Source organism: Miscanthus floridulus, chromosome 8 (assembly GCF_019320115.1).
Source record: "Miscanthus floridulus cultivar M001 chromosome 8, ASM1932011v1, whole genome shotgun sequence".
Taxonomy (NCBI): Eukaryota; Viridiplantae; Streptophyta; class Magnoliopsida; order Poales; family Poaceae; genus Miscanthus; species Miscanthus floridulus.
The window spans coordinates 90,552,200-90,575,132 of NC_089587.1; the positions used below are offsets into that span (position 1 = coordinate 90,552,200).

General features: G+C 43.5%; 1 protein-coding gene and 1 long non-coding RNA gene across 3 annotated transcripts; one reads left to right on the forward strand and one right to left on the reverse strand.

Moving 5' to 3' along the window:
* Positions 1–3,376: 3,376 nt before the first annotated feature.
* Positions 3,377–6,071, reverse strand: LOC136472909 (bidirectional sugar transporter SWEET11-like). The gene is made up of 4 exons (XM_066470609.1): positions 5,818–6,071; positions 4,829–4,865; positions 4,213–4,705; positions 3,377–4,102 (listed from the first exon to the last, which is right to left on the reverse strand). Exons 1-4 carry the CDS (start codon positions 5,873–5,875, stop codon positions 3,752–3,754), a joined length of 939 nt encoding a protein of 312 aa, XP_066326706.1. The 5' UTR covers positions 5,876–6,071; the 3' UTR covers positions 3,377–3,751.
* Positions 6,072–14,148: 8,077 nt separating this feature from the next.
* On the forward strand, positions 14,149–16,647 carry LOC136472910 (uncharacterized). Of its 2 annotated transcripts, XR_010762450.1 has the most exons (4): positions 14,149–14,430; positions 14,520–14,614; positions 15,202–15,266; positions 16,480–16,647. It is a non-coding gene; the product is annotated as an uncharacterized lncRNA (long non-coding RNA). The 2 variants fall into 2 exon arrangements; XR_010762449.1 differs by having other exon boundaries at positions 15,202–16,647.
* Positions 16,648–22,933: the final 6,286 nt, after the last annotated feature.

Here is a 22,933-nt window from a genome sequence, read left to right on the forward strand (position 1 = left end):
CAGCAGGAGGCTCGGGGGCTACATCCAAATAGAAGTACTTTTTTCTTTAAAAAGGTACACGCCACGCGAAGATCTCACGAAGCGCTACACGGTTTCACTCAAGAAAGCACTCGGATGACACTTGTTCCTGCTCGACAAGACTTGAAGGAATAAGACGAGGCTTCCAGAACTCAACCATGAAGTGTTCGGGGGCTTGTCGGTGCAGGACCCACAGGATTCCCCGCAAGAAAGGGAGAAGAACTAGTCTAACTAGGATTCTTCCCATGTAATCTTAGCAGTAGTATTATTCTGTAATCCTACTAGAAACTCTCATTATAAACCGACTAGAACTCTGGCCTCCTGACTATATAAAGGAGGGCAGGGCTCCTTGGATAGGGAATTGAGAGAACAATTGTACAACACAACACTTTACAATCAATCCAACGCAAAGGCAAAACGCTGAACTGGACATAGGGCTATTACTCGATCAACGATCGAGGGCCCGAACCAGGATAAATCGAATGTCTCTTGCGTTAACCGTCGAGTTCCGCATACGCCGAAACCCAAACAATACTGCCCCGGGGACCCCCGTGGCAGGCTATCGGTGGTCAAACATCGACAGCCTCCAAACAATGTCACTACCTCTGAAATTTTTACTGCATATGTGCATTAGTAACTAAGATATAAGTTGATTTGTAGTAGCTGCTGCAGACTCCTCTATGTATTTAATTTCAGTATGTAACCTGAGTTTGCAGCATGAGTCAAAACGATTATTTGATTTTGAGAAAAATAATATATTGCAGTCTGAAAGTCTAATGCTCTAGGGGTGTTAGACGCAATCACTACATTGAGTAGTGGCACACTTCTTGGTATACCGTACACAGAGGAGTTGCAGCATGTGTCAAAACTGTTTATTTCAATTTTGAGAAAAAATACTACTTTGAGTAGTGGCACACTTTCTGATACACCGCACACAGATGAGCAGGGTGTTCCATCTCTATCGCACTTATTGGCTTCCACATTTATTCTTCTATGTACAGTTGCTGCTTTCTACTTGTGTTGTTTGCTCGGCCTTGAACTCGAAATAATGGCAGAACTTCTATTCTAGCATGATAGTATCCTAAGTTTGTCGTCTTTGCGCATCAAAGCATGAGTTTTTTTTTGATATGGTCACATATGCAAAGCCATGCCATTTTAAAAAAAATTTGTAAAGGTGTTGTGGCTAAGTGGCAATGCAAATGCTAGTTGTCAGTTGCTGATCTTATTTCTAATTGCTCTTTGTTATGAAATTTTGTAGTGTGAACAAATATAATCTAAAATCTGCTCGCTACAAAGACTCATGGATAAGACATGGATTAAAGATGTGCACTCATGTAACTCTTTTGGTGCTTCACTTTGCTGGATGATGTACACAAGCATATGGTGTACAAGACAAATTGGATATAACATGTATTGACCTCTATCTATGTGATATATATGTGTTGTACCTTCATGTGACATGTGGACACTATATTAAGCTTGAATCTGGGTATGATATGTGCTACATGTTTTCTCATTGTATTTTTTGTATATTTATATTGTCCTATTGAATAATCTGCCGCTATAAATACATGGGCTATTGGATGGTATGTCAGTATATGCTTGGTAACAGAGCATCTGTCGCTAAAAACTATCAACGAACTATCTATCGCTATAAATATTCAGGGCGCTAGATTGTTCATCGCTAAAAGTATTGTCTGACGCTGAAGATTTTTAGCGACAGGATTTACACCGTCTATGCAAGTTTGTCGCTATAACTTTTGAGCGACAGATCATCTATCGTTGTATCTGTTTTTAACGTTAGATCGTCCATCGCCAATCTCAGTGTTGTGGTGTAGTGTGTAGAATATCCCTAAATTATCCCTTCCCCCTGCAGGTCAGTGATCCGGCTTCTATTTATAATGAGATATCTGGGATACTTTTCACCTTGTTATAGTTTTCCTAGATGCAGTCTTAAAATACACAGCAATTCTCTTAGGTCTAAGATGCTGAGTCCGTTCGCCGCGTTGTGACTGTCCACTTTATCAGACAATGTTGTCCTCAAGCCTCGTTTCATTTCCCTCAATCCTCTCCAACCCTTTGGTTTGGGAATAAAATGAACAAGGCCTCAAGAGACTCCTCGAAAGAAAACTTATCCGAAAACTATCAATCCATGCGTCATTTGTTAGATTGGAAAAAAGAACTGTTAGATGGTAATGTAGATTGGTTGAGAGGTGAGAACCGTTTGTCTGACAAGGGTTTCCTTACTCTTATGTTATATATTGTATATATAATAATCATTTATAAATCAATGACTTCCGATGCAATTTCAGTGTTTCCGGTGGTGAGAAGACCAAAAAAAAAAATCTGGCTTTCTTTGTTGGAATTTCTGCCTCTTCGTTCACGCTGTAGTTGCTCTGGATGGACAAGCGCGTTTTTCGCCGCCCGTTCGGTTGGGCTTTGGGCCGATTTGTGTTTTTGCATAGGCGCAGCTGACAAACGCTGGTCCGCGCCACAGTCCGGCGGATCGGAGTATCGGACGTGGCGCACTGGGGTGGGGATTAGCGGAGAATCCGGCCGCCACTGCTACCTATCCGATCGACACCGAGAGATGAGGAAGGAAAAGCGCCTACTACCCGTAAGCTGCTACTGCTACGGATCGGATCGGAGGCCAATCACTGACTGAAACGACTGGCCGTGCCATCATGCTCTGCAGCACGCCGGCGCCTACCATTTGCGCGCCCGGCCGGCCGTCCGTCCCTTCTCCTCCCCTTTATTTTGTTGCCACGACCACGACGAGCCCGCCCGCCCGACACACACACACACACACTCTACTATGGAGTCAACCCTCACCAATATATATAACTGACAGAATACAGCAGTAATCAAAGAATGATGTACTTACCTGTGTGCGTCTCTAGCTGAAAGAGTGAAATACTAGTTTGAAAACTAATTAAGCCTAATTTCCTTTAGGCGTTTCACCAAGTTTGTTTTTAGAGAATAGTATCAACATTTGTATCTCTAAGATTAAATAGCTATGTTTGCTACGAGAAATTGTATCAACATTTGTATCTAACGATGCTTATTTATTCGAAAAATCTAACGATGGTTATTATTACTAGTTCTTTTTTTTTTGGTTTACATATTTGGTCAAACCTGCGTTGGGTTGACTAATAAACAAAAAAAAAAGCTAGAATAATTGCGCTCTTGCGGGTATCCAAAACAAGCTAAATTAACCACACAAAGAATATGTTAAGGTATAAATAGATGCTCTGCATGTTACAGTCTTATCATCTTTGCCCTAATCGATCAACCAAGTAAGACCATGTATGTAGGAGTGAAGACTGCAACGTACTGCTACAGCACACACATAGCATCGTCATCTAATAAGCCAACTAGCTCACCACCATAATTATTATTTGCATTGTCCGATCGATCCAACAATGCAACAAACTACTACTACTTGACTTGATTCACACACTCACACTGGAAACTGAGCCAAGGGTAGTAACTAATTAATCACACACACACACGAGACACGCAATAATTAATAATCCAACAATTAACCAACTAAACGACCGATCGATCGACCAACTAGATGATGATGCCTGCATGCCAGAGTAGTCTTCTGCTATATAGCTCGCCGCTGCTGCCAGCCACTTTTGCCACTAGCCCATGTCGTCGCCGTCGTCCGAGTCGATCCGAGCTAGCAGGGTACGGTGCGTGGTGGTGACTGGCGGCGATCGGCGTTGGGTCACACGGCGGCGACAGCGGGGATGATCTCGATGACCTCCGGCATGGCGCCGTCCGGGTTGGCGGCGGCCATCCTGCGGGTCTCGGCGGCCACGGCGGCCACGGCGGCCTCCTTGTGCTGCTGCTCCATCACCTCGATCTTGTGCACGCCCACGATGGGGATGGGGCTCACCGACAGGATGGCCACCGTGTTGGGTGCCAACTCGATCACCTGCCCCTGCACCTGCACCGCGCCCGCGCCATCGGTGGTCGTCGGCAGCACGGCGTTGTTCTTGGCCGGCCGGGGCTTGCGGTACCAGAAGTAGAGGCCCATCTGGACGCAGCTGAAGAAGAACCCGCCGACGTTGGGGTACTGAATTGAAAACCATTATTATTCAGTTATCACATCGATCATCATCAGGTGTTTCAGTTCAGTAATAAGGAAGCTCCGCCAATTGCTAGCTACTAGTTCTTAGTTCTTACCATGACGAATGGGTCCTTGGTGAAGAGGCCATAGCAGAACCATGCGACGGCGCTGAGGGTGAGGCAGAAGGAGAGGCTAATGGGCAGGAACTCGACGCTCTTGGTCTTGACCACCTTGACGATGATGCTGAGCGGCGCGACGAAGACGGCCATGGAGAAGGCGAGGCAGACGCTGCCGAGGAACTTGACGCGGTGGGGCTCGCGGACGACGAAGAGGGTGACGACGACGACGAGCGCGAACGCCGCCACGTCCAGCAGGAAGAAGTAGGCCAGCGTCCGCAGCCTCGCCTTCCGGGGCGCGTACGCCAGGTAGAAGACGATGTAGGCCGCCTCCACGCCGCAGCCGAAGGCGTTGATGGTCAGCAGCGGCCTCGAGTTGGTCTTCACCAGCGCGTAGAAGATCCACAGCACCGAGCTGAAGAGCGCCACCACGTATGGCACCGAGCTGAACCCGCCCGTCGACTTCTTCCGGTACACCTGCAGGAACGTCGCCCTGCATGCAGTTTCGTTGGTTCGTCAGTCTTGGATCGATTCACTCAAAGATCTATCTCGCTCATCATGAAATGAAATCAAGTCTGAAACGACGACGACCCAGCAAGGGAAAGGTTCTACTTACACTGGTGCGAGGAACACCAGGAAGGAGACGATGTTTCCTGCACAAATTAAGGAAGAAGAGAAGGATACGCGTCAGTATATCATTTTCAGTAAAAGTAGTAGGAGTATATTCTTCATCCACCAATAGGGAAGCGTGATGATTATTAGGGTAAGGATAGGCTAATATGGCAAAGGCTGCAGGCACACGCCTTCCTCGCTGCCCAACCGATCATAACCATTCCAAACAAGGATAGATAGAGCACATATAGTACTGATTCTTAGATAGTGCGTCGTTACGTTGTGAGCTGTTTTGCAATTACATTTCGTGATCTAATACCCAAAAATATATGGATCTATAGTATTACAAACCCTCAAGAAACAGCATGTATGTATGTATGCATCTGATGCACTCCGCCTACCATTCTTCAGTGGAATACACCTAGGCGATGCATGTGTGTTCTAGCAACAAATTAACACAAGCCTACTACTACTGATGCACTGCAAGGGTAGTATGACCTGAGCCGTGATCACAGCTAATGAATTGAAGAAAAAGTAGATCAATGGGCCGGGGAGCATCAGAAAGTTAAAGAAGATGTAGTAGTATAAGTGTATTATAACAACAACAAAAGGTGAAACTGATGCTAAAGCTACATATATTCAAGTATTATTTGATCGATGATGGACAAGACTGTTGGTTGTCCTGTGTGAGCTGCATGCATGCCTACAACAGGGACAATGAAAGGCGTGTGTGCTCTACAGTGCAATGGCACAAACGACGAAAAGGAAGGATTTGAGAAGGAAGGAGAAGGCAGTCGTCATGTCGGAATACAGGTGCACAAAATCTAGCAGAACGTACGACACCAGAATGAATTGAAAACCACAAAAAGGTGATGCATGTCAAGATCCCACAAAATAAGAAATAAAAAGCAGCAGGAAACGGTCACACGAATTGAAGCATATGGATGTCTCCTCCATATCCCGGCGTCATCGATCGATCGAGAGGTTGTTTACCTGCGATGCCGGAGAGGGTGATGGCCGGGTGAGCCATGGAGAAGAGGCCTCCTGCCATTGCTGACGACGGGGAACAGGAACAGGAACAGGGAACAGGAACTGGAGAGAGTTAGCTAGCTAGACGGCGATGCCGAGTTAGCTAGCTAGCTAGCGTTGCTAGAGAAGAGAGATCAGAGTCTATATATTTCCTAGCGCGGCTTCCTTCCACGATGGAGAGGAGCTGCTAGCTACTGCTAAGGTGATGCTCGATTAGCTATTGCTGATGTATGTGTGGTTTGGACCCGAGGATGGGCATGGACTTATATAGCCGGCCGCGCTGCGCCTTTTGCCGTTTTGGGAGGCTGGCCGCCTTGTTGATTGGTGCTGTCCAGTTCGACATTGTTGGCGAGAAGAGAATAATGGTGTGGTACATGCATGTACCAGCAGGTCGATCACAGTGTCATACAAGCAATATATGGGTGTATCTAATCTGCACTTTCTTTGCAGCTTCTTCTTCTTCTTCTTTTGCATTTCTAGGGAAGTAAGTAATCTATGCATGCTAATAAAGCTAGCTGTTTTGTTTGTCTACCTAGCTGTCACGGTACCAGGAGATGCTGATATCAACAAGGGTGAAGGCGGGAAGATGGCGGACGGAGAGGAAGGAAGAATGGTACCAGGCCGGCCCAGGCGGATGATCAAGCCCAGTACACGTTATCAAGGCCCAGAGTGGAAGGCCGGCCCATGACGATGTCGTAACGATCAGTGAGCGTGTTAGCTGTTAAGAGGGAGGAGACGTGCGGAGGGGAAAGGGGGAAGAAGAAGAAGGAATAGGCCGGCTGTGCTGGAGGCGTGAGAGGCGAGCGATTGCTCGATGTAGTTGCTACTCCTTATTAATCCACTCATACTCTGTGATCTTCTGAACCATGAAGAAGTAAACACTTAACAATTGGTATCAGAGGTCACCGATCCGGTGGGCTCGGCGGCGCCTCGCCGTTGTTTAGGTACGCTGTCGCTGTTCTCGCCTTGATCTAGACTCATAATCCCCGACGGCAGGTTGATCTCTGTTCATCACCCTCGCGTGGTGTTCGTGAGGTCCCATAGGTCCGCGCCGAAGTTGAGTTGGTCGGCGGGAACACCGCGGTCAGCTATTCTGTTTCCACCTTGTTCTCCACCAAATTTCCTGTTCTCCACCAAATCCTTGGTTCTTTCTCATCGATTAATATGGCATCAGTTCCTGATTACCTTCTTTGCCCTCAGTATCACACTCATGATCAGAAACGCATCAACCATATGGAGATTCAGTTGAGCGACCTCGCCAATATGATGAAAGAGCTTCAGACGCAGAAAGCGTCCATTCAGCGCACACTGACCGACAACCTCGCGACGCTCTAGGATGTGGGGGTGTGGCGGCCTCAGATCGATGCCAAGGTCGACGACCTCCACAAATCCGTGACAGATCTACGCCTCAAGGTGGATCACCTGATTTCGCACCCGCCTGCGATAGATCGGGCGAAGTAGGTCTTCGACAACGACCTCATCGACTCACGAAGCCGGCAACTGCACATCTGGTTGCGTCCTCATCGAAGGCGGCTTCAGGGCCGTTAGGCCACGGCGAACAACACAGTCACCGGGGTATTGGCAACGGGGTGGTCACCACCATCGTGCCGACCCCGGTCAAAGGTGCAAATTCACCTCTTCCAACATTTTCCTCCAATTTCAGTGCTCAGCAATTTTTTGCTCTGAATCAAGCTATTCCTCAGCAAGAGTTTCCTAAGTTCAATGGTATGAGTCCCAAATTGTGGAAGAAACGTTGTGAGTCATACTTTGATGTTTATGTTGTACCTGAGCATTTGTGGGTGAAGATAGGTGTGAGGAATTTCGTAGGCTCGGCTGCTTTCTGGTCACAATCTGTAGAATCTATCTTGCAGCATTGCTCATGGTCTGATCTCTGCGCAGCTATTTGTAGTCGCTTTGAGCGTGATCAGCAAAACTCTCTTAATCGTCAATTCTTTAGACTCAAACAGACCACCACAGTAGCTGAGTATATTGAAAAATTTGATGAACTCATTAATCAGATTCTGGCTCATGACCCATGTTTTAGCCCTCATGTTATCACCAGTAGGTTTGTCGATGGTTTGAAAGATGAAATTCGTGCTGTTGTTTTAGTTCATCGCCCTTCCAGTATGGATGCTGCTTGTTCTCTGGCCCTTTTGTAGGAAGAGGTCCTGTCAGACTCGTCTTCCACCGAATCTCACGGTACCAATGGACCTTCAAGTTTTCGAGCTTGAGCTTTCAAGCCACAATGGTTAGCTCCTCATACATCTCGTGTGGCGACAGCAGTGTCAAATGCAACTCCTATCAAACCTGTCGAACCAGCTAAGCTATCAGGTGTGGAGGAGAAGCTTCAGAATATCAACAACTATAGAAGAGCTAAGGGTTTATGTTTCAAATGTGGAGACAAATGGAACCCCAACCATAAGTGTTCCACTATGGTGTCCTTGAATCTAGTGGAAGAGCTGTGGCAACTTATTGACAACTCTACTGCTCAAGATCAGTATCACTCTAATTCTGGTGAAGATTTGATGCAACTCTCATTGTCAGCGGTTCAAGGCACTGACAATGTGCAAACTATCAGGTTAGTTGGTGAATTGTCTCATCATTTTGTGTTGTTGCTGTTGGATTCAGGCAGTTCTAGCAGTTTCATCAGTCAATCTCTCGCTGCTAAACTGTCTAATTGGACACCTCTGAATACCCCTGTGCAAATTAGAGTAGCCAATGGCACCTTGTTGCAATGTACTCATGAACTACTCCACTGTCCTGTTTATATTCAAGGGCATTGTTTCTTGGTGAATCTGAAAATCCTGCCACTACATTGTTATGATATTATTTTGGGCATTGATTGGCTTGAACAGTATAGTCCAATGGAAATACACTAGAAGAACAAGTTATTATCCTTTGAGTTCCAGGGTTACCCAATTCAGCTTGTGGGAATCCAACCCAATCTGCAACAATGTCCAATTATCACTGCTCCAGAAATGCTTCAACTTCATATTCAGGATCAGTTGTGGTGTATAGTTGAAGTGTTTCAGATGGAATCTCCCCACATATCTAGCAGTTGGCCTGCTGAGATTCACAATCTTATTACTCAGTATCAGCACCTCTTTGAAAAGCCAAATGGGTTACCTCCTGCCAGACATATTAATCATACTATACCATTGATCCCTGGTGCTCAACCATTTCGATTGAGACCTTACAGATACAATCCTGCTCAAAAGGATGAAATTGAGAAACAAGTTAATGAGTTACTTCAGAATGGATTGATCAAAGAGAGCACCAGTCCATTTGCCTCTCCAGTGCTATTGGTCAAAAAGAAAACTGGTGATTGGCGAATGTGTGTTGATTACAGAAGACTCAATGCTCTCACAATTAAAAACAAGTATCCATTACCTGTCATTGATGAAATCCTTGATGAATTATCTAGTGCTCAATGGTTCACTTCTCTGGATATGACAACAGCCTATCATCAAATCCTGATGGAAAAGGCTGATCAGTACAAGACAACTTTTCAAACACATCATGGTCATTTTGAATATACTGTGATGCCATATGGGGTGACCGGTGGACCAGCTACTTTTCAACAAACCATGAATTACATTTTGGCACCTCTATTGAGAAAAGGAGTTGTAGTCTTCATTGATGATATCTTGGTCTACACCAAGACTTGGTCTGAACATTTAGCTCTCCTACAAGCTGTGTTTGATCTGTTGACAGAACATCATATTCAGATCAAGTTGTCTAAGTGCTCCTTTGCTCAAACTCAGTTGAAGTACTTGGGTCATGTCATTAGTGTATTAGGAGTAGCCACTGACCCCAAAAAGATACAAGATGTTCAATAGTGGCCTATCCCTACTACTGTTAAGGAAGTAAGGAGTTTCCTAGGCTTAGCAGGTTATTACAGAAAGTTTGTCAGAAATTTTGGTGTCATAGCAAGACCTTTGACTGATATGCTCAAGAAGGGTACATTATTTCAGTGGACATCTATTCAGGACACTGCTTTTCAGCAACTAAAAGAGGCTCTTAGTACTACACTAGTTCTACAGTTGCCTAATTTTGCTAAACCTTTCACTATTGAGACTGATGCTTCGGCCAAAGGAATAGGAGCAGTCTTGCAACAGGAAGGTCACCCAATTGCTTATATCAGTAAAGCTCTCGGCATCAAGAATCAAGGTTTAGCAACTTATGAAAAGGAATGTCTAGCCATTTTAATGGCAGTGGATCATTGGAGGTCCTATTTGCAACATGCACCATTTATTATCAAGACTGATCAGAAAAGTTTGGAAAATCTGATAGATCAAAGACTAACTACACCATGTCAGCTGAAGGCATACACTAAATTGTTGGGACTCAATTATAAAATAATGTACGAGAAGGGTACTGATAACTCAGCTGCTGATGCCTTGTCTAGATTACCACTTGCTGCTAATCACTGCTCTGAACTCTATGGCCTCTTAGTTTCACAACCAGTTTGGGTTCAGCAGATAGTAGACTCTTATAGCACTCATCCTCCTACTCTTAAATTGTTGCAATCTCTCAGTGTGTCTGCTATACAAGGTCATTTTGTGCTGGACAAGGGTGTCATCAAATACAAGAATAGGATATGGGTGACTAGTAGTCCAGTTGTGCAACAGAAAATACTGTCTGCCTTGCATAGTTCAGCTATTGGTGGTCATTCAGATTTTTTGGTCACTTATATCAAAATCAAGAAACTATTTGCTTGGCATGGAATGAAGAAGATGGTTAAAGCATTTGTAGCTCAATGCTTGGTATGTCAGAAGGCAAAAACTGAAAGGGTGAAATATCCAGGTTTACTTCAACCATTACATGTTCCCTCTCAGGCTTGGCAAACAGTGAGTCTAGACTTTATTGAGGGTCTTCCTTTATCTAAGGGATGCAACTGCATTCTAGTAGTGGTGGATAAATTCTCCAAGTATGCCCATTTCATACCTTTAACTCACCCTTTCACTGCCTTGCAAATTGCCAAGCATTTCATGGATAATATTTTCAAGCTACATGGTATGCCCTCTGCTTTGATCTCTGATAGAGATAAAATTTTCACAAGCAATCTCTGGCAAGAACTCTTTCGTTTGTCCAACACTGAACTCCAAATGAGCACAGCTTATCATCCTCAAACGGACGGCCAAACCGAAAGAGTGAATCAATGTCTGGAAGCTTACCTCAGGTGTACTGTCAATGCTTGTCCCAGCAAATGGCGAGATTGGCTACCTCTAGCAGAGTATTGGTATAATACTAGTTTTCATTCTTCTTTGCAATGCACACCTTTTGAAGTACTGTATGGTCATGAACCCCGTCACTTTGGTATTGATCATCTCCAAGATTGTGCTGTTGTTGATCTGCAAGTCTGGCTCAAAGAATGTCGTCTTATGCAACAGTTGCTGCATCAGCAACTTCTTCGGGTTCAGCAGCGTCAGAAACATCAAGATGATAAACACAGGACTGAACGCGCATTTCAAGTGGGTCAATCGGTGTTTGTCAAACTACAACCTTATGTTCAGTCCAGTTTGGCCCATCGAGTGAATCAGAAGCTGTCTTATCGTTATTTTGGTCCCTTCAAGATTGTTCAGAAGATTGGCGCTATGCTTATAAACTCCAACTATCGGCAGAGTCTTCAGTGCACCCAGTTTTCCATGTCTCTCAACTCAAACTCGCCGTCAGCTCTTCTATGCAGGTCATTGCTGATATTCCCCCTGCTCCATCTCCATTCCAGTACCCCTTGAAGATTCTGCAACAACATCGTACTGAACCTCATCATTCTGATCAAATCCTTGGTCATTGGTCGGAATGGCCCGAGCATCTTGCAACCTGGGAGGACGAACAAGCCCTGAAGCTTACTTTCCCGGCGGCACTAGCTTGGGGGCAAGCTGGATCTCAAGATGGGAGGAATGTCATGGTACCAGGAGATGCTGATATCAACAAGGGTGAAGGCGGGAAGATGGCGGATGGAGAGGAAGGAAGAATGGTACCAGGCCAGCCCAGGCGGATGATCAAGCCCAGTACACGTTATCAAGGCCCAGAGTGGAAGGCCGGCCCATGACGATGTCGTAACAATCAGTGAGCGTGTTAGCTGTTAAGAGGGAGGAGACGTGCGGAGGGGAAAGGGGGAAGAAGAAGAAGGAATAGGCCGGCTGTGCCGGAGGCGTGAGAGGCGAGCGATTGCTCGATGTAGTTGCTACTCCTTGTTAATCCACTCATACTCTATGATCTTCTGAACCATGAAGAAGTAAACACTTAACACTAGCTCCCTCCTAGTGAGTTAAAGTGAAGGATTTTTCCACCAGCTGCCAATCACAAGTAGACAGGACTACTTCAACTTTTGCTGTATGGTTTATTTGTAGAAATACATATAGACCTGTGGAGCAAAGATTTAATGCAAGGGGGGACTTGCCGCGGCGCCGAAGAAGGAGCTACTAGGACTTGAAGGATCAACAACACGTGCATGTCGTGTAGTACACTAACACAATCTGTTGGGGAGGATGAAATCAGGCAGAGGATTCTGCCATCATGTTACCAAAACAAAGGAATACGTGTGTGTTGACACATAGATGTGCCAAACACCAAGCACTGATGTCGCCAGGTTACTCTAAGTCAGCTAGCAAGAGTACAGAGCCACTTCTTGTCTTTGAATCAAGAGATGAATAGCAATACACTACTACACAAACTATTTGTAGAGGCGGTCATATTCGGTTTGTAGAGGCAGATTGTCGATGATTCATGTCACCGACTGGTGAATTTAGCATCGTGCGTGGAGTTAAATAGCTTAGCACTCAAAGACTCAAGGTTTTGAATGGTTTGTGCAGCATTCCCTCACTACCGGAATTGAAGGCTTTGCCGAGTGTCATATTCTTTGCCGAGTGTATTTTATCGGACACTCGGTAAACCATCTCTTTGTCGAGTGCCAGACTAAAAACACTCGGCAAACATTCTGACACTCGGCAAACTCTCTATTTGCCGACTGTCTTACTAAAAACACTCGGTAAACATTCTGACACTCGGCAATTCTACTAAAAACACTCGGCAAACTCCGGCACTCGGCAAATATGGAAAACACTCGACAAATTACGGCACTCGACAAACATCGTGCCACGTGTCCCTCCATGAAAAGAGAAAAATAAATAAAAAATAAAAAAATCCTTTGCCGAGTGTCTAATATCTAACACTCGGCAAACTCTTTTGTTTGCCGAGTGTCAGATCTAGGACACTCGGCAAACTTGTTGTACCTCATAAATATAAAAAAAAGAAATGTCTTTCCACCACCCATGACAGAGTTTGCCGAGTGTCAAATCTATGACACTCGGCAAACTCGTTGTACCTGATAAATAAATAAATATATATATATATATATAAGAAATTTCTTTCCACCACCCGTGACTTATCCCTTCCCTTGACTTCCCGGAAGGGGCAGAGAAGAGCGCAGCGAGGGCAAAGCAGGCGATTGCGGCGACCAGATCTAGTAGGAGGCGGAGGCAGTGGGGGACCTGGGTAAGGATGGCAACGGGGATGTACCCATCGGGTATCGCCGTAACGTTCTCTTCCCCGCTACGGAGAATTCATCCCGTCCCCGTCTCCGTTAACTGTCTCGGGTATAGATTCTTGCCCATCTCCGTACCCGTCGGGCATCGGTCGGGTAACAGATACCCGATGGGTACTGCATACCCGATAAACAAGGACACTTGGGGTCGCGGTTTTGCAATCAGAGACGTTTCTTCTTCACCCGGGTATAAGTGTCGGAGTCTCGGAGATGCCGAGGAGAAGGAGCGAGGTTGTGAGGAGGACGAGCAAAGGTGGCAGAGAGACCGAACTAAGGAAGCGAGGGGCACGAGCGTTCGTGAGGCAGGCATGCTTGTGCTGCTGGCGGAGATGGTGAGCTAAAATTGAACTAGGGTTCCTAGAACACACAAACTTTATATATGATTGTTCAGATTTGTGCCAAAATACCTATGTTGAGTTTCTTTGGGCCTAATACTCGCATGACAGCTCAAATAGTCGGGTTCCCCAACGGGTAACGAGGACGGGTAAACAGGGAACGTTCCCGTACCCGCTATACCCATCGGGGATGGATTCTTGTCCATTTATATGCCTGTGGGTAAAGATATGATCCCATTCCATCCCCTAATGGATCAAATACCCGTCGGGTATCGGGTATCAGGGCCTGTTGCCATCTTTAGACCTAGGCCTGGGGTCCTCGAGCGCGAGGAGGGAGCGGACGTGGGGCGGGAGTCACCACCTGGTGGGGGGGGGGGAGCCTGTCCTTGCCGCCGCCGTCGTCGCCGCCGCGGGGGGACGCGACCTACTGGATCCTGGTCGAGGAGGGAGCGTGAGGATGCGGACGCGGCCTTGGCGTCGCCTTGGAAGGGGACCTGGTGGCATGGGTCGCCGCCGCTACCACCGTGGCGTGCTGCAGCTTGGCCATGGCGCCGCCGCGCGGCGTATGGGCTGCGGGTGCCGCTTCTTCTTTTCCCTTGTTCCTTCCGCGGCGACGCTAGTGTGTTCGTGGTGGGTGGTGGCGGAGGCGACGGCAGCGAACTGTTGGGATCTCAGATTTTTGCAAGATTGGTGGTATGGTCTAGCATGTACTTCGTTTATACTTGTACGGGAAAAAGTCTTATATCAGATTATGTTGAGAAGTGTGCTTGTGTGTACACAAGGTGAGAGGAGAAAGGACTTGGTTTTGGTGCTATTTCCCTTAAGCTAGCTTCCTGGGTCGGCCTCAGCATTTTCCCACTGCTGCTGCTAATGTCAGGTTACTCTTCTACTGCTAATATCAAAACTGTCATTGCTTTAGTCCGTATATAAAAATTTTGTTAGAGTTGCCATCAGGTTCCTCTGCCCCATAGAATGCTAGAATATTGAGGCCCCGTTTGGTAGGGCTTCACTTCACTAGTAAAGCTATTTTTTTTTTGCTTCAGCTCCACGAACAGTTCCATCGGTGGAGCTGAAGCGGTTTTGGTAAACCGTTTGGCAAAATGGCTTCCCCGTGAGAGCATGTTTTTAGGGGCCTGGAGGAGGAGCCGGGAGAAGCCACTTTTTTTGGCTCCATCCCACCCCAAATCACTGTGAGAGCATGTTTTTAGGGGCTTCACAAGTGAAGCTATTTTACTTTACCCCGTTTGGTAGAAAACGGCTCCAAACGGCTCCCGAAGCCGGTGGAGAAGTCCTGCCAAACGGGGCCTGAATTTGATCTAGGCATTGAATTTTATTGGGCACCTGCATTTTTTGTACAGCTCTCTAAGTATGCACTACTATTATCATCTGATCTGATTTATCAAAATGTCTGTTTGCAATTAAAGGTCCAAAAAATCCATCATGTTGTTACTTAATTTTTTGCAGGTCATTGCTGACGAAAAAATGTAGAGATGCAATATGACATGCTTAAGGAAGAAGAATCTTACATGGTAAGATTGTCCTTCTCACTTCATTTTTGCTCTTTGTTGACCTGTACAGGATCTGATGCTCATGCAGTTTTGTTTTCTCTGGTTTAAATGCCTAAATCTTAAATTTGTTTTTCAGTCAACAATATGTAGGCCAGTGATAGAACACACTACTCTGTTGCTCTGATATTCCAAGTTGAGAGAATTTCACATATTCCAAGTTCTAGTAGTACAGCTTAATTGTTGAATCTGCTCATCTGCAAATTTATAAGACACATTTTCATTTATGCAAATATTAGTAGATAATGGATTTTCATTTGTGTGTATACCACCAGATTTATAACTGGTGTCCGCAAATATGATTAGATAATGGATTGACAATTTAGTGGGAGAGGAAAACCTAATCAGATAATTTAGCAAAACACACTTACTGGCCTCATCTATTGCTAGATACTGTGAAGCATTAACTGTACTGTGTGGCACACTCAAAAATTACATTGCATCTGGCTTAGGTGCACAATGTATGAGATATAATCCAACAGTGCAGTATTTATACTTTACTACAAGTTGACTTGTTACTGCTAATATAAGGTTGCTTTGTTCTTTGAACTGATGGTTTATTCCTTAACTGAAATAATAATATATTCATAGATTCAGATATCAGATATGTATCTTTCCTGATTTCCACATGAGAATCATATAAGAAACATTCTCTTGTACCTCAGATTTATTTTGCACAACCTTGATATTTGTATCTCATATATTCATACCAAAATATATCTTTATGATTATAATGTGCTACAGAACACACTATGATTTGCCTGTATTGTTGATGGTACGGTAACTACAGAACAAGATAATGTGAGGTCAAAATTTACATGTCCCTGATTTAGATGAGTGATGCCAACATATCTCATGGTAACACGTACATAATCTTGCACAATCCACAATTTGAATGAGTTAGATGTCAAATTCCACATAGAACTTTACAGGTAGAACTATCTCAGCAAGTAGTTGTTTCAGAGCACTCTTCCAGTGTGATCTTGTAGCAATAATATTAGCCAAGATGAGAAAAAGATAACCAAATATCCACTAATTGTTCTGGAAATAAACTGTTTTGTATTTGAGGCTGTTATCTGTATACTAGTATTGTTAACTATAGTCAGGCTGTTTAAAGCAAAGCTTAAAATGTCTTTCTCATGAATGGCCCATTTTATCCTTTTTTTTTTGTATATAGAGGGATTACAGATGGGTCCTCTCATGCTTCAACCTACTTGGAAGCAATGGATGGAAGTATTTTGTGTAGCAGAATTGTTTGTTAATAGCTGTAAGCATTATGACACATGTAGAATGTAGCCTATGCGTTGGCTCTTGGTTGTGCCATCCCGAATGCAGCATCTGTGTTGGTTTCTCGAACCACTGAATGTAACTTGAGGCTGGAACTTGATCTATGAATAATTTTAGCTATGTTGAATTATATATGAAGACTGTAATGATGGTTGTATCATGACATCATTGATAATTATGTAGTGCGACTTAATGAGAACTATCTTATGTGGTTATTATGAGAATTATGTTGCCAGGAGCATGATGTGCATGCAGATATGGTGTACTGAGTGTTTTGTATGATAGCTTTTAAACTGAAAAATGCCGAGAATTTTTTTTTTGTAAAATAGGTTTGCCGAGTGTAATTCCTAAAAATACTCGGCAAACAATAATGGTATGCTGAGAAAAAAATTATTTTTTTCTTTGAAAAATACGTTTGCCGAGTGTAATTTCCAAAAACACTCGACAAACAATAATCCTTTGCCGAGTGTATTTTAGAAAAACACTCGGCAAACCACTTTTTTTTTTGCCAGAGTGTCAAATTTAACACTCGGCAAACCATTTGCCGAGTGCGCGATAAAAAACACTCGACAAATAACTGTTTGCCGACACTGTAGATGTCGTGTGCTGTTTGCCGAGTGTTACACTCGGCAAAGCCTTTGCCGAGTGGCACTCGGTAAAGTCACTGTTTCCGGTAGTGCCTATGTTTAATGAGGTGTTTGATCGTGTTCCTGAGCACCAAGGGAGCTCAATGTTTGCAGTAGGTGTTACAAATGGGTGGGATAGAAGAACTAGGGTTCTTGAGACTGAAGAAGGGTTTGAGGGGGTGAAATTACGCACAGTGCGAACCCCAAGAGACCCACCTGCTTTACATTATATAACTAACCGAGGGGCAAGGATTTACATAATGGCATAACATAATAGAAAAATATAATTAATATAAGGTTTTGTAGATGTTAGGTTTATAGACCCATCAATACTCATTTTCCCTTAAACAAACCCACATCAATCTTAATAAAATTAAATCCCCTTATTAGTTTATTCGTGTTTTATGATCGAGTTTCTTTCCATTTTCTCCTTTTATTCTTTAGGCGCCTATTCAGGTACCATTCCGTTCCATATGTCTCCTATTCTTTTGTTTATGGAACTATACTGTTTGAAATATATAAACTTTACTGGTTTCTCTATGAATCTCATTCTCACAAAGATAAATGCATCAGCATACATAATAATAAACTTATGAAGGGTTGGAAATACCGAGAAATATCCTCCCGTAGAATATCTTCAAGTCACAAAAAGGGAGAGAGAGAGTGAAAAGGGAAAGAAAAGGCACTCCGAGGTCATATCTAAGTCATAAACTAGAACGAACAGCCTAGCCTAGCCAAGATCAACGTTTTCGTACCATCTTTTTGAACCAGGCCGACAAGACGAATGATTCCCTATACGCATTGACTGGTGGGGTATAGCCATACGAAGCCATCTGTCGAGTTCTCTCATGAACACTGAAAAGTGACTTGTTGATCAATGACAGTACTGACCACACTGTCCTCCACTGAATGACGAGCTAGTCGCGCTATGGCCTACTGGCGCGATCAGGCTTGATATTTCCGTTTAGTTCCCCAAAAGCCAAAATTTTTTGTGCAGTACCATCACATCGAATCTTGCGGCATATGCATGGAGTACTAAATGTAGACGAAAAAAAAATTAATTGCACAGTTGGGTGAGAAATCGCGAGACGAAACTTTCGAACCTAATTAGTCCATAATTAGACACTAATTACCAAATACAAACGAAAATGCTACAGTACCCAAAACCCATAAATTTTCGGATCTAAACGGGGCCTGATTGGAGGAAACATGTAGTGGAATAGTACGGCTATACAACTAGCACGCGTACAGGCTACCAGCTGCCTGAACAAAATTTTTTTTAGAGACTAGCACATGAAGCATGCTTTTTCTAAAAAAATATATAGATCTAAATAAATATTAGTATGATTTATGGCTACACATCTATTAAATAGAAGAATATGCAATATAAATAATAGAAAATATAAGTCTAAAGGTTATATAGTACATGTATTAGTATATTACAAAAATTCGGATTTTTCTTTTGGCCACCATTGAAATTACCGAATGTCGCGAAATTCGGCTAAAATTTCGCCGAAAATTTGAACCTTGGTTGCAATCCACCGGCATATTCCTGAATTCTAGCAACATGGCTCCGGCTTCCTTCTCACAAAAGAGAAGATGGGTCAAAGAACAAAAGCTCTTTTGTCCCCATCTTTTCTGCCCAAGAGCCCTGGAATTCAGAGTTAGTCTTAGCCCCCCTTCAAGCTCAGATAGCACCTGCAAAAAAACATCAAATTATTGTCCTTCTTTGAAAATTTGTGCATAGATACTAGACATTGTCTAGGTTTGTTTCAATCCCATAATTTGTCATTGCAACAGCTGCTCTTGAGGCAGAAACATTTGTCAAGATTGGAGAAATATGTATATGTACCAACAAAGTTCAGAATGATTACGAAGATCGGCGCTAGCTTGCTTAAAAAAAACAAATAAATTCTTGAGACAATATCAGAGAAACAAAATGGCATGTACTTTTCTTATACGCAACGGAGGTCTGAAGGTTTTAGTGATTGATGGATGGTATTTTTAGTGACTAGATTTATTGATTTAGGGAAGTTTGTTCCAATGGAAATGTGTAGAACTACTAAAAGTATCTTGTCTCAGAAACAGCTTTGGAAAGAAGAACTGGTGAATATATGTAGTCTCATTTCTTATATGCATACATATATATATTCCATACTAAGTCAATAAATGCATGGACGCCAAATGTTTTATAATTAGAGAATGCAAGGGCGCCTCGCCTTTTTTAAGAAATTCTTATATTAGCTTGCAAGCCAAAGCCAAGACGAACTAATTTAAATCATGCTTCTATTTCTCTCTCTTGAAGCTTTCTTGTCCGTAGCAATAACGTCCAATTGCAGAAAAATGGTGTGAAAATTTGGTGTTTTCTTGTGCCAAGATGGTTTATCAGGTGTTGTATGCTCTCCCTTTCAAAATTAGGCAAGATCAGGTGGCTAGTGCGTGACTTAGTTCTCATCATGATACCATTATCATCCTCCATTTATTCAGAAGATATTTGCAAAAATATACAGCCATTCTAAGTTCGTTATGGAAGATGTAAATCTGTTGTCCTAGCTTGTCTAAAGATGCACAAATATAACTAGGTTTTTAGGCATTCTATATAGACACAACACCAAATTTGACCTCTTTACAAATCTGTAAAATGTAACAACTATTAGGCAGCTCCTGCTTTATTTGTGTAAAACTGCCAAAGAAATAGGTGGGCGGATTCGGTGAGCGCTTTATCTCTACGTGTCGTACTTTAGATGCATATTTATAAACTTTGTTTGAAATTAGAAAATTACTAATGTTCTAGTTCCACCTACATACTTAAGGCCACGTCACCTTTGGAGAGTTGGGATTTTTATGTGACAATTCATTTCCGGCAGGAATGGAGGAGTTTTCTGTTATGAACGACGTATAAGAATATGAAGTAAAGAATCAAGCCACAGAGGAGACACACGATTTAACGTGGAAAACCCCTCCGATGTGAAGGGGAAAAACCACGGACACCAGCCAGCAACAATCTCACTATCTCAAGAGTTTTGGGTTACACGCCTATGGCGGCTTACAAGAGAATCAAGTCTCCACGAAACCCTAGCAAGGGTGTATATACCGTACCATACCGTACCGCGGGGGCTCCGCCCCCCGCACCCCCCGAACACAGGGGCGAGACCCGATGGGCCGACTTCAGACTTCGCTACGCTCCGGCCCAAGCCTCCGGCGACGGGCCTCCGCTTCGCTCCGTCAGAAGCCTGGCCTATATCCTGGAGTGAATTTGGAACAACTCCAACAAACTCCACCTTGAGACAAATTCATCTTGTATCATAAATCAACCCTTCATCCTGAACATAACAAAGATAGAAAACCACTGGTGCCAACAATAGTCTCTTGGACTATCCAATTAAACCAACTAAGCTTGAGCACAGCTCAAACTTAGCAACAGGAACAGGTTTTGTCATCATATCAGCAGGATTATCATGAGTACTAATCTTGCATACCTTCAGCTTACCTTCTTCAATCACATCACGCACAAAATGATACTTGATATCTATGTGTTTAGTTCTCTCATGGAACATCTGATCTTTAGTGAGGTAAATTGCACTTTGACTGTCACAGTGCAAACTTATGCAAGATTCAACTCCACAAAGCTCAGCGTACAAACCTTTCAGCCAAATTAATTCTTTGCACGCTTCACAAATAGCCATATATTCTGCTTCAGTAGTAGACAAAGCAACAACTGACTGTAAAGTAGCCCTCCAACTCACAGCACAACTGCCAACAGTAAACACATAACCTGTAAGTGATCTTCGCCTGTCCAGATCAGCAGCATAATCAGAATCCACATAGCCAATAAGACCCTTATCAGTTCTTCCAAACTTTAAACAGGAATCTGCTGTGCCTCTGAGGTACCTGAAAATCCACTGAACTGCCCTCCAATGTTCTTTGCCAGGATTAGACATATATCTACTAACAAGACTCATAGCATATGACAAATCTGGACGAGAGCAAACCATGGCATACATCAAAGACCCAACAGCACTAGAATAAGGAATCCTTGACATGTATTCAATCTCTGCATCTGTACTAGGACACTGAGCAGCTGACAACTTAAAGTGAGGTGCAATAGGGGTACTAACAACCTTAGCATTTTGCATGTTGAAATGCTGAAGAACTTTCTTGATATAATTTTGTTGACTAAGAAATAGCAAACCAGATTTTCTGTCTCTACTAATTTCCATACCAAGAATTTTCTTAGCACTACCAAGATCTTTCATATCAAAACCACTACTCAATAGCTTCTTTAACTTAGTGATTTCAATCTTGCTCTTGGCAGCAATCAGCATATCATCAACATATAACAGCAAATATATAGGTGATCCATTAACATGCTTGATGTAAACACAGCTATCATACTTGGATCTTTTAAAACTGTGTGCTAACATAAATGAATCAAACCTCTTGTTCCACTGACGAGGGGACTGTTTCAAACCATACAAGGATTTCTTCAACTTGCACACATATTTTTCCTTGCCAGGCACTATGAACCCTTCTAGTTGGTCCATGTATATGTCCTCCTCAAGCTCTCCATGCAAAAACGCAGTCTTCACATCTAACTGCTCAAGCTCAAGATCATGTGAAGCAACAATACTAAGGAAAGTACGAATTGAACTGTGTTTTACCACTGGAGAGAACACATCATTGTAGTCAACACCTGGAATTTGACTGTAGCCTTTAGCAACTAACCTTGCCTTATACTTTAGAGGCTCGCTTGGAGATAAACCCTCCTTTCTCTTGAAGATCCATTTACAGCTGATGGTCTTCTTATTCTTAGGCAAAGGTACAATCTCCCATGTACTGTTCTTCTCAAGAGACTGCATCTCCTCATGCATAGTAGAAATCCAATTCTCAGTATCACCACAACGAATAGCTTCTTTATAGGTTGCTGGCTCATGAACATTCTCCACCTGTTCAGCACAACTCAAAGCATAGTAAGACAAATTACACTCTTCAATAAGACGCTTAGGAGGTGCAATTGTCCTTTTTGACTTGCGTTGAGCAATAGGTAAATCCTCCTCTAACTGCAAAATAGAAGGAGTTTGCTGAACATCATCATGAGCATCATCCTCAGCAACATCATTATCATGGTCACCATGCTCATCAACAGGCTCCACCTGCACACCTGTATCATCATCAACATGCTCCACCTGCATGCGCATACGCTGCAGCTCTTTTTCTGGAACATGATCTGAGGGCAAACTGTTAGTAAACATCACAGATTCATTCAAAACAACACTCCTGCTCATAAAAGTCTTTCCTGTTTCAGGATTCCACAATTTATAGCCTTTGACTCCCGAACTATAACCAAGGAAAAGACACTTAACAGCTCTAGGCTCTAATTTTCCATTATCAACATGAGCATAAGCAGTGCATCCAAAAACTTTCAACTGTGAATAATCAGCAGGCGTACCAGACCATACCTCAATGGGAGTTCTTTTATTTAGTGGAATAGAAGACGACCTGTTTATCAAGTAACAGGCAGTATTAGCAGCTTCAGCCCAAAAATGCTTGCTCATCCTGGCATTAGACAGCATGCAACGGGCCTTGGACATGATGGTTCTGTTCATGCGTTCGGCCACACCATTCTGTTGTGGAGTATGGGGTATGGTGTGATGCCTAACAATGCCTTCCGATCTGCAATAATCATTAAATTCACACGAACAAAATTCTCCACCATTA

Bases quoted from the DNA above. Each gene is read 5' to 3' on its own strand.
- LOC136472909 (XM_066470609.1), bottom strand. From the start codon at position 5,875: ATGGCAGGAGGCCTCTTCTCCATGGCTCACCCGGCCATCACCCTCTCC. The intron at 4,866-5,817 runs GTAAACAACCTC...TAATTTGTGCAG, and splicing joins CACCCTCTCCGGCATCGCAG to GAAACATCGTCTCCTTCCTG. The intron at 4,103-4,212 runs GTAAGAACTAAG...TTTTCAATTCAG, and splicing joins CCAAGGACCCATTCGTCATG to TACCCCAACGTCGGCGGGTT.